The sequence below is a fragment of the Lissotriton helveticus genome, chromosome 3_1 (assembly GCF_964261635.1).
Source record: "Lissotriton helveticus chromosome 3_1, aLisHel1.1, whole genome shotgun sequence".
NCBI lineage: Eukaryota > Metazoa > Chordata > Amphibia > Caudata > Salamandridae > Lissotriton > Lissotriton helveticus.
Genome location: NC_136061.1, coordinates 456,104,205 through 456,118,466, shown reverse-complemented (window position 1 = coordinate 456,118,466; position 14,262 = coordinate 456,104,205). Strand labels below are relative to the sequence as shown.

Genomic DNA, 14,262 nt, shown 5'->3' with positions numbered 1-14,262 from the left:
TTGCGTGATGGGTGGGTCAAACATCTTTATGGGGTCCAACACTCATTAAATAATTTGCCAAGAAGTTCTCTGGGGGGGGGTCACTCCATACGAGGTTCTATTTGGGACAAGAATGTGGGTTCCTGATCTCGAATGTAAAGGCATACTGGTGGAAAATAAACCCTTTGATATCAAAGATCGTTTGGCTGTTTTACAATTTAAATGAACTAAGATAAAAAAAAGCAACGTGTTCCTGAAGCCAACCACCACAGGGGAAAAAACAGCAGTCCCAGCAAGGCCTGTCTGGATCCCAAAACTTGGGGATCTAGTCAGAGATAAAACTGCGGACAAGAAGGTATTTGGGCCTTCTTACAGACAACCAGTACCTTTCCCAGCCATCCACGGAACAAGAACAGTACTTCTGCCGCCCCTTGCTGGAAAAAAGGAGAAGAGATTTGTGTCAATCGACCTCATCAAACCAAACTATGTGGCCGATACTAAACAGTAGGCCTAGTGGACACCTACCTAGTAGCAGAGGCACTCCTCTCACTACTATCCAAGCGGATTAGACTGAAAGACTCATAACCATCAAGAATTCACAGAAACAGATGAAGGACTAAGCAAAAAATGCTATGGAACTCATCCCTCTTGAAACTCAAGTAACAGTTCGTCCAGACACACCTGTCTACACCAATGTAACACGTGATCAACTGGTTCCAGCAATTTCAACAAATCCTGATGCAATTCCAACAATTGACCGAACTGCTTCTGGCTACTTCATTAACTTTGATACGTTTTCTGAGGATCCAAGTGATCCTGAAACGACGCCAGCCCAAAAAACTTTCAAAGAACGAGTACAAGACTTTTTTATTTTCTGAAAGACACTTATCTGGTTTTACCATGGATTGAACTATGGATTATTACTGGAATATTTTTCTTTCTGCTTTGGATAGCTTTAGTAATGACTATTAGCGTGCTTGTGAATGCCAGATATATTCATTTGGACACTGAAAGTAAAAATGTGAACTTATTTTTAAAAGCACAGAAATCATCCCATAATGAAGCAAGAGACTTGTCAGGAGTGAACATCACAGCCGTTCCTATACAAGATGATATAGTTTGGGACAAAACCGATTAGGATATATTCGGCCCGTTTGAACTTTTGAAGATTCCACAATTATTTAAAATTTCATTAAGTGACTTTATTAACTCCAGTACCTATTCTGATGATTGGGACATTGAGACTGTTAATAACATGATGTCTGAACCAAAAAAATTTGGATGCGTTCTCTAACAATGAAAACTTAGTGGGTTCATCAGACTACAAACAGCTTTATTGTTATAACCACAATGGTCATAATTTCTTGCATAAATCTGCAACACCTAGAAATGTGTTTATGTGTAACCAATGGGAACATTGTCGTACACCACCAAAGGGTAGTTCAAACATGTTTGCAAATAAGTTTCCATATTTTTCAGGGTATAATACATCTGATCCAGGAAACCTTTACTATAATAATGTAAACAAAACAGGACAGAAAAATATGTTAACTAATACAAAACAGGTTTATTCTACAGCCTTTATTGCCCAACTGTCTAGACAAGGGTTTGACTTTTGGAAAGACACAATTGACACAAAATCTGTCTGAGGTTCTAAAGATTGGCAAGTGCGGGGATAGAACCTTTGTTTTGAGCCTGTATCATCCCACAGCAAATAATGTTTTTGAATAACACCGTGCAACAAACGTCTTGCCTTTGGATTAGCCTAGACCAAAGACATGAACATACCTTCTGTACCAACACCTGCAAATAATAGCACTACACAGGGAGCGGTCACAGTAGACACAATACTACAAAAAAACAGATCAGATAATGATTGGGAAAAATGGTTGCTCTGGCCTACAGACATAAACATCTGTCAAGAAAGATTCCTGAATAGAATACAGGGTTTTACTATCAATAGGCCAGACCCACGTTATGTTCAACAACAGCATTCAGGGGTAGTAACAACATATAGTGTAGGAAAATTGTGCCTCGACTGGTTACAAAAATCTACACTCGAGGATGTGAAACAACACTTATCTTTACTTAAAGAAGGCGCAGACCTTAGGGATTTCTTGCTAGGACCAAGAAAACCATGTCAAAAATGTTTCATATATGCCGGCATCTATGCTGCTTATAATGAAATATGGAAGGTTTCACAGGCAGAGGCCACAGAAAGAACATGTGAACTTGATCGTATTAACTTAGAAAAATCTTTCACTGTGGTCGACAATGGCTTAACAACTTTGTCATCCAGGATATATTCACTGGGCAACATTGTATCCTCTGCTATTGACATACTGGAACAAGATTTAGCCATGTTACAACAAGGCAGTCTCAGTTATGTTCTATTATGTTATTAGGCTGGACACTGCAATCATTGCATGCATGCTATGTGCCTTGACGTTTCATCAACACGTCGCCTCTGTTTACAGAATACAATCTCACTGATAAACAGATCAAACTGGCACCGAGGGGAGCAAAGAATACAGTGATGAGCATTGAAAAACTGGAAAAATTACCATTTAGAGTAGCAAAAAAACCAGCTACAAGAATGACTTATCCATGGCAAAATTACTCTGCCTGTCACTACTTTTCATTTTCGGTATTGCCTCAAACAAATGGAAGCAGGCAAATATGAAAGGTCTGGTAAAGAATACATTAAGACATCCTGGGAGTTACCTTACGAATACAGATGTTGGAGTGGGGGTCGTGACGTGTTTCTAAGCGCTACACACTGTGAAAATGCACTGAGCAGTTGTTGGACTTGGCCCTTTTGGCAGGTTCACCCCTGAACTTTTTGCCCTTTAATAATGACATGATGTTAGTGATTTCTGGTCTCTGCGCACTTTAGCACTGTGGCCCAGTGTAAAGTGCGTGCGCTCTCGGAGTGTGTGTGGTGAGATTGGCCTGCCCCCCCATAGGAATGCATGGGGGATATGAGTGTCCAGTGTAGTTCCTGATGTGTAGGGAGTGCAGGGTCGAGTTTGGTATGTGTGAGCTCGTGAGATTAAATGCTGAGCGACGGTGTGTGCTGATTTATTGTGTCTAGTGTAGAAGTGCCACTTTTAGAAGTTGGCATTTCTGTGTTAAGGGAATGTGAATTGACTGTCTGGCTTGTGATTGACAGGAGCTGGCTGGTGAGCTTGGCTTCAGGAGTCAGGGTGGGTCTGCTAGGTGGTGAATAGGGAGATCTGCATGTTGATCGAAGGGAAGAGTTGCTCCTGGGACCTGAATAGGGCTGGGCCTTCCCTCCACAATGCTGGCTCCACCCCCTGTGGTGCGTCTGATGTCCCTGGCCTGTCCTGTGAATAGGGAGAGGGGCTGAGCAAAACAAAGTGCTCAAGAACCAGTTGCATCTAGTTCGCCCCTTGCCTGCAACTTTGGAGACAAAGGAAATGTGTGCATAAAAAGGGGCTGTGACCCCATGTAAAATGTTCTTGTTTTTAACTTGAAGCTACCAGGGGCGTGCTGCTACTGGGGCCCAGGGGAAGGCTTGCCTCCCTGGGCCCTGCCCTTCCCCTGGATGACTGGAGGACTCTTTTTCTGGGACCCTTCTTGAGCGGCCCCCACCTAATTGGGGGCTCGCTCCAACGTGGGGGTGCCATTATTATCCCGAGCCTGAATGGCTACACCGATGGCCATCTTTTCTTTCAAGGGCTCCCGGGGGTCCTGAGGGCCCGGGGACCCTTGTTTCCCCAGAGCCATTGCACCCCAACAAATGGGCATTTCTTTACTTAGTGGGCCAGCGTGACACAGGGGCAGTGTCAGGCCCCACAGTTATTTCCCAGCCCGATGGCTCCAACAATGGCACCATCATTTTATGGCTGGCCCAGAGGGGCCCATAATTTCCTCCTTGGGGACCATGTTTCTGTTCAGAGCCAGATGGCTCCACCGCCCCGCAGTGGTTGTCTTAGAGCCGAGATGGCTCCCACATGGGGCACAGGCATTTGTTCTAAGGGCCAGTAAGGGCCCATGCCGCATTTGGACTATCATTTACAGCTGCCCAGCAAGTAGTGGGCAGCTGCACCATTTAGGTGCCATTTTTCAGAGAGTCCCTGAGAGGGACAGAAGTGGCACAGAGATGCCAGGCCTCCCACAGCTGCGCAGCACTTAGTGCCAGCTGCAACATTTAGGCCCCATGTTATTGTTCTCAGCTGCCCAGCAAGTGGTGGGCAGCTGTAACGTTTAGGTTTAGGAGCACCCTTGACGTCTGCTGCTTAGGCAGCAGCCCTGACTTTATGGACATAGGGCGTTTGAGCCCCCTAGTTGAGATGGCCAGTTTGACAGGGGTGTTGTTACATTTATAGGGCACCAGGCTCTAAAATGATTTATGTGCTAATGCTTTTTGGGTGCTAGGAAATGTATTGTGTATAGTCTGTTTTGCGCACCCTATTTGATACCTCTACTATATGGTTTATGAATATGGTTTATGACTATGTTTTACCTATCTTGGCTTGTGTTAGGGAGATTATACTTCCCTGTGTGATTAACGCCCCTAGTGTAATTTTTACTTAGGTGGTTAGGGTCTAATGTATTTAGACTTGTGGGATCCTGTGCCTGTTATGATTTATATTACAGGTTGGCGCTGAGAATAGTGTCTGCCCGTGATTACTGGGCGTTGTCTAAGTCATATATATTCTTACTTTTACTATTCTTTACCAAGTGCACATTCTGACAGTGGCCCACGTGGCCCTGTTATGTGTAAATAATCCCATGTAAATATTGCCCGTGCCAGTTGGCACAGTGTACATAATGTGTTTACTATTCTAATGTTTTTTAAGAATACAAAGGCTATTTTTGATATAAACTTGTCTGGAGTTTCTTTTGTGGGGGGCCTGGGATGTTGTTGCTGGTGGGTGCGTGCGCAAATGCTTTACACATTGCCTTCGGGATCAGCCTTACTGCTCATGCCATGCTACCAAGGGGGTGAGCAGGGGTTATCTTTGGAGTGTAACTCCCTCGCCCTAACTAGAGTGGTGGTCTCTGCCTGGCTTTGGCGCAAGCCTCAGCCAACCAGGGATCCCATTTCTAACAGCGGTTCACTGATATGTCTGGACATTATTTTACACAGGGCATGTAACGGTTCTGTGGCAAACCTGTCCTGCCTCCTGCAGGGTACACCCGCTGCTGTGATGAATCCAACGTTTGGCCAACTTTCGAATTGGAGTTGCTGTGGCATGCTGCCAGGAATCCCATATCTGGTAACGGTTAGCTCCAGGGTTACTAGCTGTATGTAAGTATTGTTTCCCCAAATAGACAAAGTCAGGGAGTTGCCTCTATGGCCTTCATCGAATGTTTCTTTGAGACAATTTGATACTTTAAGCAGAATGAAAGCCATGCTTTTACAACAAACCATGCCTACAAATTGCAAGGAATTCGGCTGAAATACAGGTTTTAATAAGTACAAACTGCTCTATACATTTCGTAGAAATGATGGGACATATCATAAACATGTCTGATACAAGCGGAATAGTACATGTATTTAAGACCATATGTTCAGGACTGTTAACACCTTTTCAGGCAGTCCACGGAATCATTCCAAATTCGTGCATTTGGTGTTTGGTGGCCTGCCCTTAATTCTAGCACTCGTTGCAGGATTCCTATTTTTATTCCTACTTTTATGCTATCGCAAGCCCATCCACAGGTGTCACTCTCAGCAACTTGGAGAAAGCTCTCCTAGAACGGAAGTGCTGTGAATGCATATTGCAACTTTTGGGCATACTTCGTCTACGGGCACTAAATACAACTTAGTTTCTTTCATTTAGACCAATCTGGCAAGATTGCATCTTAACTGTTCTACACTGCCTGCTTTGCGGTGAAGAATGCGTGCTAGACATCTGTCTAACACTCCCATCAGTCATGCCAATGCATATCGATACTCTGATGGACCCGGTAAAGGCCCATGCTCTGTGTTGTCCCCAGAGGCTACCAATCCTGATGACGGTATTTGTTGAGATCTCACAGACGCAACATGCTGCTGCTGAGGTACGAGGTAAATCAACAGGCACACAGGTAACAACGGACGCGAACATTGCTGCGGCATCCCATGCTGAAGGAGATGCTTCACATCTCTGTGCAGTTAACCTTCTAAACGAGGTATTCCAACTGTCACCAACATCGGTAGACAATCATTTGTCTCTAGTAGTAGATGATTTCATGTTTTCACCAGACCCATACACTGACTTTGATTTGGCTCACAGTGTACAAGAGAAACTATGAATATGGCCTCCATATTTTCAAATCAGAACAGAAACTTGGAACTCTTCCTAAAATTGACTTTTTTCTAAATATTGAAAATACATGGCAATTCAATCTGCTTACAGTAGAACTATTCATATAGACCGGACTTCTTTGAATACTTCCAGGGACACAATGTCACTTTATTTACAACAAATTCATTTAGTACCATGTTATGTAATGGCTTTGGGTTTTTCAAATACTTGTCAACCATTTATTCATATGTACGTGTTTCTATTCATTCATATTGCATTTTCTTTCCGATATATGCTTAGAATGAAAAAACTGCTTTAAAAATGTACAGTACCTTTGCATTACATGTTTAGCAAAAGTTTATTAAACCTCTTTTAGTATGCTTTTACGAATGTTTTTAGCAACATGTGGTACTCAATTTAATGTTTAGCATTTAGTACAATTGTTCATTTGAAAATGGAGTGGGTGTTGTATTCCGCTTTAGGTGTCCTTATTTAGGCACTAGCCATGCTATCCAAATACAGGCATGGTCTCCTACATCCGTCCACCCCAACATCCCAACGAGTTCCCAGAAACCAGACCCTTAAGCTGTTGGGAGTTTCCCTAGCCCAGGATTATTGATTTCTCCCAGAACTAATTTATTATGCATGAACCGCTATACCCTAAGGGATCATTCCTGACGTCTTTCTCTGCCCGACTTTACGTCAATGCTAACATTCCAAGGCACCTACCAGGTATAAATATACCTTCCCTGGCTACGGCAAGTATGGCAAATAAGTATGAGACCTCAACTTTAGAGGAGATCGTATCCTGGCCTGACACACTGACAAGATGCTGTTATCCCTGCTTGCAGAGAATTTAGCTTCCAGTGTTCTGCCTCCCTTCGCGGGTTGTTAGAGTTTGAGACCCGGAAAAACATTCCCACCTCTCTCATTCTCAAGGTATGGAGCTGACGAGAACCTTAGCATACAAACTATAGCCTACCATACTATAGCCAATAGCACCTACTTCTTACCTCATATTACACTTAGGTTAGGTACACTGGGTCAGAACTAGTTAGAGAAGCATTTTATGAGTACTCGCATTTTTAGCATATGTTATTTATGTATATGAATATATGTGTCGTAGCTAAAAGATAATGCTAGCGCAGTATTATTTCTTCCTACTGCTTACGCTATACATAATATTTCTTGCATACTGTCTTGTGATTGTAACAGCTCATACCTCTTGCACGAGAAACAAGACGGTTCAATAAATCCTTTTTATTGAAACGCCTGTCTATTCTTTCAGTGAAACTCTGAAGAAACTAATCATGCACGATTAGCTGAATGAAACTGTTATCTGTTGTTTCCACAATTCTGAGAGTGTTCTGACTCTAAAGGGAAGCAAAGTTGTCATGTTTATGCGGTTGCCAGAAACTACTCCCTTGTTTACAAGGAGTTTCTAGTAGACTCTGAGTTAGCTGGCAATCAATCAATCAATCAATCAATCAATCAATAAATTTATAGAGCGCGCTACTCACCCGTGAGGGTCTCAAGGCGCTGAAGGGACGGGGGTGCTGTTACTACTCGAATAGCCAGGTCTTGAGGTGCTTCCTGAAGGTGAGGTGACCCTGGGTCAGTCGTAGGTGTGCGGGGAGGGAGTTCCATGTCTTGGCAGCCAGGTAGGAGAACGATCTTCCTCCGGTTGTGGTTCTGGGATCTGTGGGACGATGGCGAGGGCGAGGCTGGCGGAGCAGAGCTGGCGGGTGGGAGTGTAGAACGAGAGGTGGTTGTTGAGGTATTCGGGGCCCATGTCGTGGAGCGCTTTGTGTGCGTTGGTGAGGAGCCTGAACGTGATCCTCTTGCTGACAGGGAGCCAGTGCAGGTTTCTCAGGTGGGATGTGGCTGCGGCGAGGGATGTCGAGGATGAGTCGTGCGGAGGCGTTTTGTATGTGCTGAAGTCATTTCTGAAGTTTGGCTGTGGTTCCTGCGTACAGGGCGTTCCCGTAGTCCAGTCGGCTGGTGACGAGGGCTTGGGTGACTGTCTTTCTGGTTTCGGTGGGGATCCACCGGAAGATCTTTCGGAGCATGCGCAGGGTGTTGAAGCATGACGATGAGATGGCGTTGACTTGTTTGGTCGTCGTGAGGGAGGAGTCCAGGATGAATCCCAGGTTGCGAGCGTGGTCCATGGGTGTCGGTGCGGTGCCCAGCGCTGTGGGCCGCCAGGAGTCGTCCCAGGCGGATGGGGATTGTCCGAGGATGAGGACCTCCGTTTTGTCTGAGTTGAGTTTCAGACGGCTGAGCTTCATCCATTCCGCGTAGTAATTATGTTTAATATACTCGATAGAGGCATACTGACCTCAGTTCTATGCCAAACCTATAGTATATAATATTCCAATGCACAGAGCCTATTAGGGAAATAGGAACTACACTACAGTGGTATTGGTGGTGGTACTGGTATTAGTGGTGGTACTGGTATTGGTGGTGGCAGTATTGGTAGTGGTACTGGTATTGGTGATGGTACTGGTATTGGTGATGGTGGTATTGGTAGTTGTGGTATTGGTGGCGGTGGTACTATTGGAGGTGGCATTGGTGTTGGTGGTGGTATTGGGGGTTGTGGTATTGGTGGTGGCATTGGTGGTGGTGCTATTGGTGGTGGCATTGGTATTGCTGGTTGTATTGGTATTGGTGGTGGTAGTGGTCGTGGTAGTACTGGTACTGGTAGTGGTACTGGTACTGATATTGGTGGTGGAGGTATTGGTGATGGTGGTATTGGTGGTGGTGGTATTGGTGGTGGTTGTATTGGTTTTGGTGGTGGTATTACTGTTATTGTTGGTGGTACTGGTATTGGTGGTACTGGTGGTGGCAGTATTGGTAGTTGTGGTATTGGTGGTACTGATTATGCTAAATTTAGTGCTTGCCCTCTCTTCCAAATTTAGCACAGATGGTCTTTTCTCTGGATGCTGAAAGTTGTTGAGGGGAATAAACACTTCAACATTCTACTTACAATTTAGTCACTTTTAAAGGACCACAGACTCCGAATTCCAGTTTATGGGTTTTATTATAAGGCCAATAATAATTCGATATACACGCACCTTACAATTAGAGAATAAAAGTACGTACAAATCAATACAGAACCGAGCCTACGCATATAATTAATTTGGCACAGAAGGCACAATGTGATTAATTCCAGAATCAAAATACACCCCAAGATGGAGGCGGAATCTAATTCCTTTTTCATAAGGAAAGAAGGCATAAATTATCTTTCCCTGCACTACTCTCATTGATGCTCTTTCTATTTCCCCTATCTCATTTTCCAAAGGTGTCAGCATGTGTCGACTGCCTAAGAAGTACTCATTTCAAAATGGGTCATAATAGCTTAGGGCTACGGAGCTCGCTCTTAGGATGCTCCTTCTCCTCCAAAAATGTAGAAGTCTGATTTGCTGTCCCTGTATTTCATACAAAAAGACCAAATTCACCCCCCTCCTAAATGTATTGCATGACGAATTGTTTTCACTTGTGAGGTTGCCCAGTACTTTTCCGTTACTCCTTTAATTAAGTTCTCCTTGTCTTCCAATGGCCTTGAGGTTCAGATAGGCCAGGTACAGAAGGTATCCTCCCCTCCTGCTTCTCAGATTCTTCAAAGACATTCCGGTTATCTTCTTAAACTAAGAATAACAAGGTTAAATTATTGTACCTGCAGTGGGATGAGAGCATACTGTCCTGGCACACACCAAAGATTAATTTAATTAATTATTTAGCAACCAGGAATTTCAAAACCGTCAACAACATGCAGCTCTGGGCCTACAGTGCAGGCATCTTAAACACACACAGTTACATTGAAATGAATATAATGTAATTCTGCACATTGTGCGTACAGGAATTATAATGTCTCTATTACATATAAATCCTACTTAAAGGTGTACATTACTTTTCAATACTATGGATGCTGAATAAATGCTTTTAATAGACATAGTACACTGTAACGATAAAAATATATGAGAATACGTGTAGACTATGAGTATAATGCACTCATACAATTTAGAGTGCTGTTAGCACTCTATCAGTACTATTGGTGGTGGTGGTGGTATTGGTGGTGGTGGTATTGGTGTTTGTGGCATTGGTAGTATTGGTGTTGGTGGTTTTGGTGGTGGTATTTGTGGTGGTGGTGGTATTAGTGGTGGTATGGGTGGTGGTAATAGTGGTATTGGTGGTGGTATCGGTATTGGTGGTATTGATGGTGGTGGTATTGGTGGTGGTATTGGTATTGGTGGTGGTGGTGTTGGTAGTGGTATTGGATTGGTGTTAGTGGTACTGGTGGTAGTGGTATGGGTAGTATTATTGTTGGCGGTGGTATTGGTGGTGGTTGTTTTGGTGGTGGTATTGGTGGTGGTGGTATTGGTATTGGTGGTGGTATTGGTGATGGTGGTGGTGTTTGTATTGGTGGTGGTGGTGTTGGTATTGGTGGTGGTGATGGTGGTGTTGGTATTGGTGGTGGTGGTGGTATTGGTGGTTGTAGTGTTGGTGGTGGTGGTGTTGGTGGTGGTGGTGGTGTTGGTGGTTGTGGTATTGGTGGTGGTGGTGGCATTGGTGGTGGTAGTGGTGGTGGTGGTGGTGGCATTGGTGGTGGTCGGGGTAAAAGATTAAGCTTGCTTTCGGGATCGTACTAACAGGCGATCACACAAAGGCTAAAAGACATTCAAAATGGTTTATTTAAAAGCGGTTTTAAAAAGGTTAATGTATATTAAAAAGATTAGCAGCAAATAATGCGCACCAAGTTTAGACTGCAGTAGTTTACTATAGTAGGCATAATAAGTTTAAAGAATGACCTACAATTAAAAAAAATTGTGAAACTCCTGATTTATATCTGACTTACATTCCTGTGTAACTGTTTCTCTCGGTATTTAAATATGAATGGTCGTGGTGTTGGAGGAATGACACAACCTGAGGCTAAGTAGAGCGATGGTATGGAAATGGGATGCGTGAAGGTACTTCTTAGTCTGTGTTGCCTAGTAACTCTGTCAGTACCCCCAAAGCATGTATAAAAGGCAAGTGTCTGGAGCATCCTTTCTATTTCCTCCATCCATCTTAAAGATGGTTCAAGCTGTTGTAGGCTTCCGCTAGGCTGCCCGTCTGCAATCCAGCATTTAGACTGCAAACTATTGTTTCTCATGGGCAAGCATGGTAGGTAAGGGAGGTGAGGTGTGCAGGTCTCTGCTGGGACCTCCTTTCTGTCCTTTGAGTTCAAGTTGCTCGAATAGGAAGGTGCATAAACATCCTCACTATCTGCTCTCAATATATTTTATATAGAAATTCACTCACAAATCTTCCATTAAGAAAGGTTATGGCTCCCTACAAGCATCAGAAAGTAGCCAACAGTAGAAAAAAATCCTAAAACATTAAGTTGAAAGGATCTTTGAATGGGCATTTCTCCGATACACAATAAGTGGAGTAGCAAATCATTTACTTACCTGATGCTGGTCGAAGTGGTTGCGGTGGTGAGGAGGGTGCGGAGGGCGCGTTTGGAAACAACCAGTATCAGTATGAAAAAAGTCTCGAGGTAGTCTGAACAATATTGGAGCGGTGTGACAACGAGGGTGAACTCGGTCTATACTGTTCTGATTGCCAAAAGGAGATATTATTGGGTTTAAAGTACCTTAGCTATAATGTGTTATGTCTTTCTTGCTTGCAATGTGCAACAAAAACCTGGCATTTGTAACTTTTCATTCTGGATATTGTGTGCTTTATTTCAGCATCGTGGCACCTTCAGGAATAGGATCTATGAAAGGGAGCAATTCAGAAGCCAAATGATGGAGTTCACAGATGACTGTCCTCATGTTTATGAAGATTTCAATCACCACGACATATATTCATGCAATGTGCTTGAGGGGTACTGGATATTCTACGAGCATCCAAACTACAGGGGAAGGCAGTACTTTCTCAGACCAGGAGAGTACCAGCGATACAGTGAATGGGGAGCCCCAAATCCAAGGATCGGCTCATTTCGTCGTGTGGATTATCACTGAAATTCTACTGCTGTATTATCACGTTTTATCTTCCATGGTTAATATAGGTTTTAGAGGGTTTTTTAGAACAAAAACTGTGTTCTGTGACTTTCTTTTTGGATTTGATCAATAAAATCTCTTGAAGGCCCGCACTTCTTACCAAGAATGGTCCCCGCCACATTGCTGCAGAGTATCTAAAACATCAATGAATTGGCCCTAAAAACCCACTCAGAAATCCCACTGCCGGTTTGGAGCAACGCTTCTATTCTGGAAAAGAAGTGAGTGTCTTAAAAAAGCATTGGCACATCTAATAGGTCTCACCTATGAGAGCTATTCACTTTGGCAATGGTTTGTAGCCATTCTGTGTAGCAGTTTGGCTGCTGGGTAGCATACCTACAATAATTTTTCTTAAGTGCTATGATGTGGCCAGCGCTGCAGCATTATAGCGTTTTTAAATTATTTATATCTGTGTGCTGGGGAGAGACAAATGGGGGAGAACATGTTCAACAGAGGGTGGGTGAGTGGTATGGGCTCGTCGGAGCACATGGACAATGGAGGGTGGGCAGGGGGGCTTATGGAAGCAATGGATGGGCAAGATGGGCTGAGGAAAAATCATGAATTACAGACGGTGGCGTAGGGGCTGGGTGAGCTCACAGACAACTGAAAATGGGCAAGAACACGACAATGAATGGTGGTTGGAAAGGGCTCGAGAAGCAAAGAAACAAGCACACAGAGTGTGGTTTGATGGGGCCAGGAAAAGCACAAGGACAACAAAGCGTGAGGGGTTGGTAGAAGCATATTGACAACAGAGAGTGGGCAGGAGGGAAATGGGAGAGGAACACTGGAGGGGAGGGAGAAGTACATGAGGTAGATGGCTGAACAACATATGCACACATATGGAATCCTTACATTTCAAAAATAGTGCCTGAAAAGGTGAGCAGTCAAAGGATACAGTAATGCATCAATGCTCCAGGGGAGGTGTTAAACTAGAAGAGACAGAAAAGCCTACAGAACAGAAGCTGACAAGTAAGAAGCAAGCAAATGAGTGGTAATAAAGCCAACCAATGCTAAGCAACGGGTGGCCTATAAGCGCACTGTAAGGTAACAAAAGGAAAAAAGACCTATTTGACGGTGTATGAAAACCACATCATGTTCTCCCACACTGACAGACAGCTATCTTTAGTTGGAAACATGTTCTCCTTGCTCCTGATATTGAAATCACATAGACTATCACAATAGTTAGAAACTCACTATATTGAGATACAAAGTAGGATGCAAACAAAATACACACTTGCCATCTCAGGGAGTGTCCCACAGCCAAGCAATTCTCTAGATGAAACACTGACTGCTTGCCTGTCAAGGCATTATCATTCCCTGTAATGAGCAGCAGTCATACTTAGGCAGCCCTATTGGCATCTGACTCATTATTGGTCAATGATTATCTCCGTATAAACAGCCTAAAATACGATCCAGTATTATACACAGAGCTCACTGATCCCCCAGCTATACTACTATCAAACCCATTGACATTTGAGGTGAAAGGCCATTCAAGGACTGTCACATAAATATTACTTCCATCCAAAGATGAGCGTTATCCATCACCATTGGGTGCTGTGGGACTCTGGATTGTGACTTTTCACTGAGATTGTACACCTTTTCTCCCCCTTCTCTTTTGAATTAAATCCAGGGTAGCACAGGTCCAATATAGCTATGTATCACTCATCATCAGACTACCTTGGACTGGCGTTTATATCATGTGCTGTGCTCCAGGCACACTCCGTTGTGCTATAGTGGGATGACCTGAAGAACACAGTTGACCGCAACAGGGTAGCTGCGCTACTTCACTTGGACCTTTCAGTTTCCTTTGACACAGCTGACCATGACACTCTGATACAAAGATTCTATGAAGCCAGCATAGAGGAGACTGCTCCAGACTGGATTGCATCCTACCTTCGCAACATAACTAATGTCATCCATACACCAAACCTTACTCCACAAAAGCAGGGGCCCTTAAGGCTATATAATCTCGCACATGCTTTTCA

At 43.8% G+C, this 14,262-nt stretch overlaps 1 protein-coding gene across 2 annotated transcripts in view; it reads left to right on the top strand.

Annotated features, from left to right (window-relative positions):
- Positions 1-12,722, top strand: part of LOC144824622 (gamma-crystallin 1-like) — a 164,234-nt gene extending 151,512 nt beyond the window's left edge. For both annotated transcript variants that reach the window (XM_078683677.1, XM_078683676.1), the window contains one exon: positions 11,969-12,722. In XM_078683677.1, coding sequence (XP_078539803.1) covers positions 11,969-12,241 — 273 coding nt within the window. In that variant the 3' untranslated portion in view covers positions 12,242-12,722. The remainder of the gene's footprint in view (positions 1-11,968) is intronic.
- Positions 12,723-14,262: the final 1,540 nt, after the last annotated feature.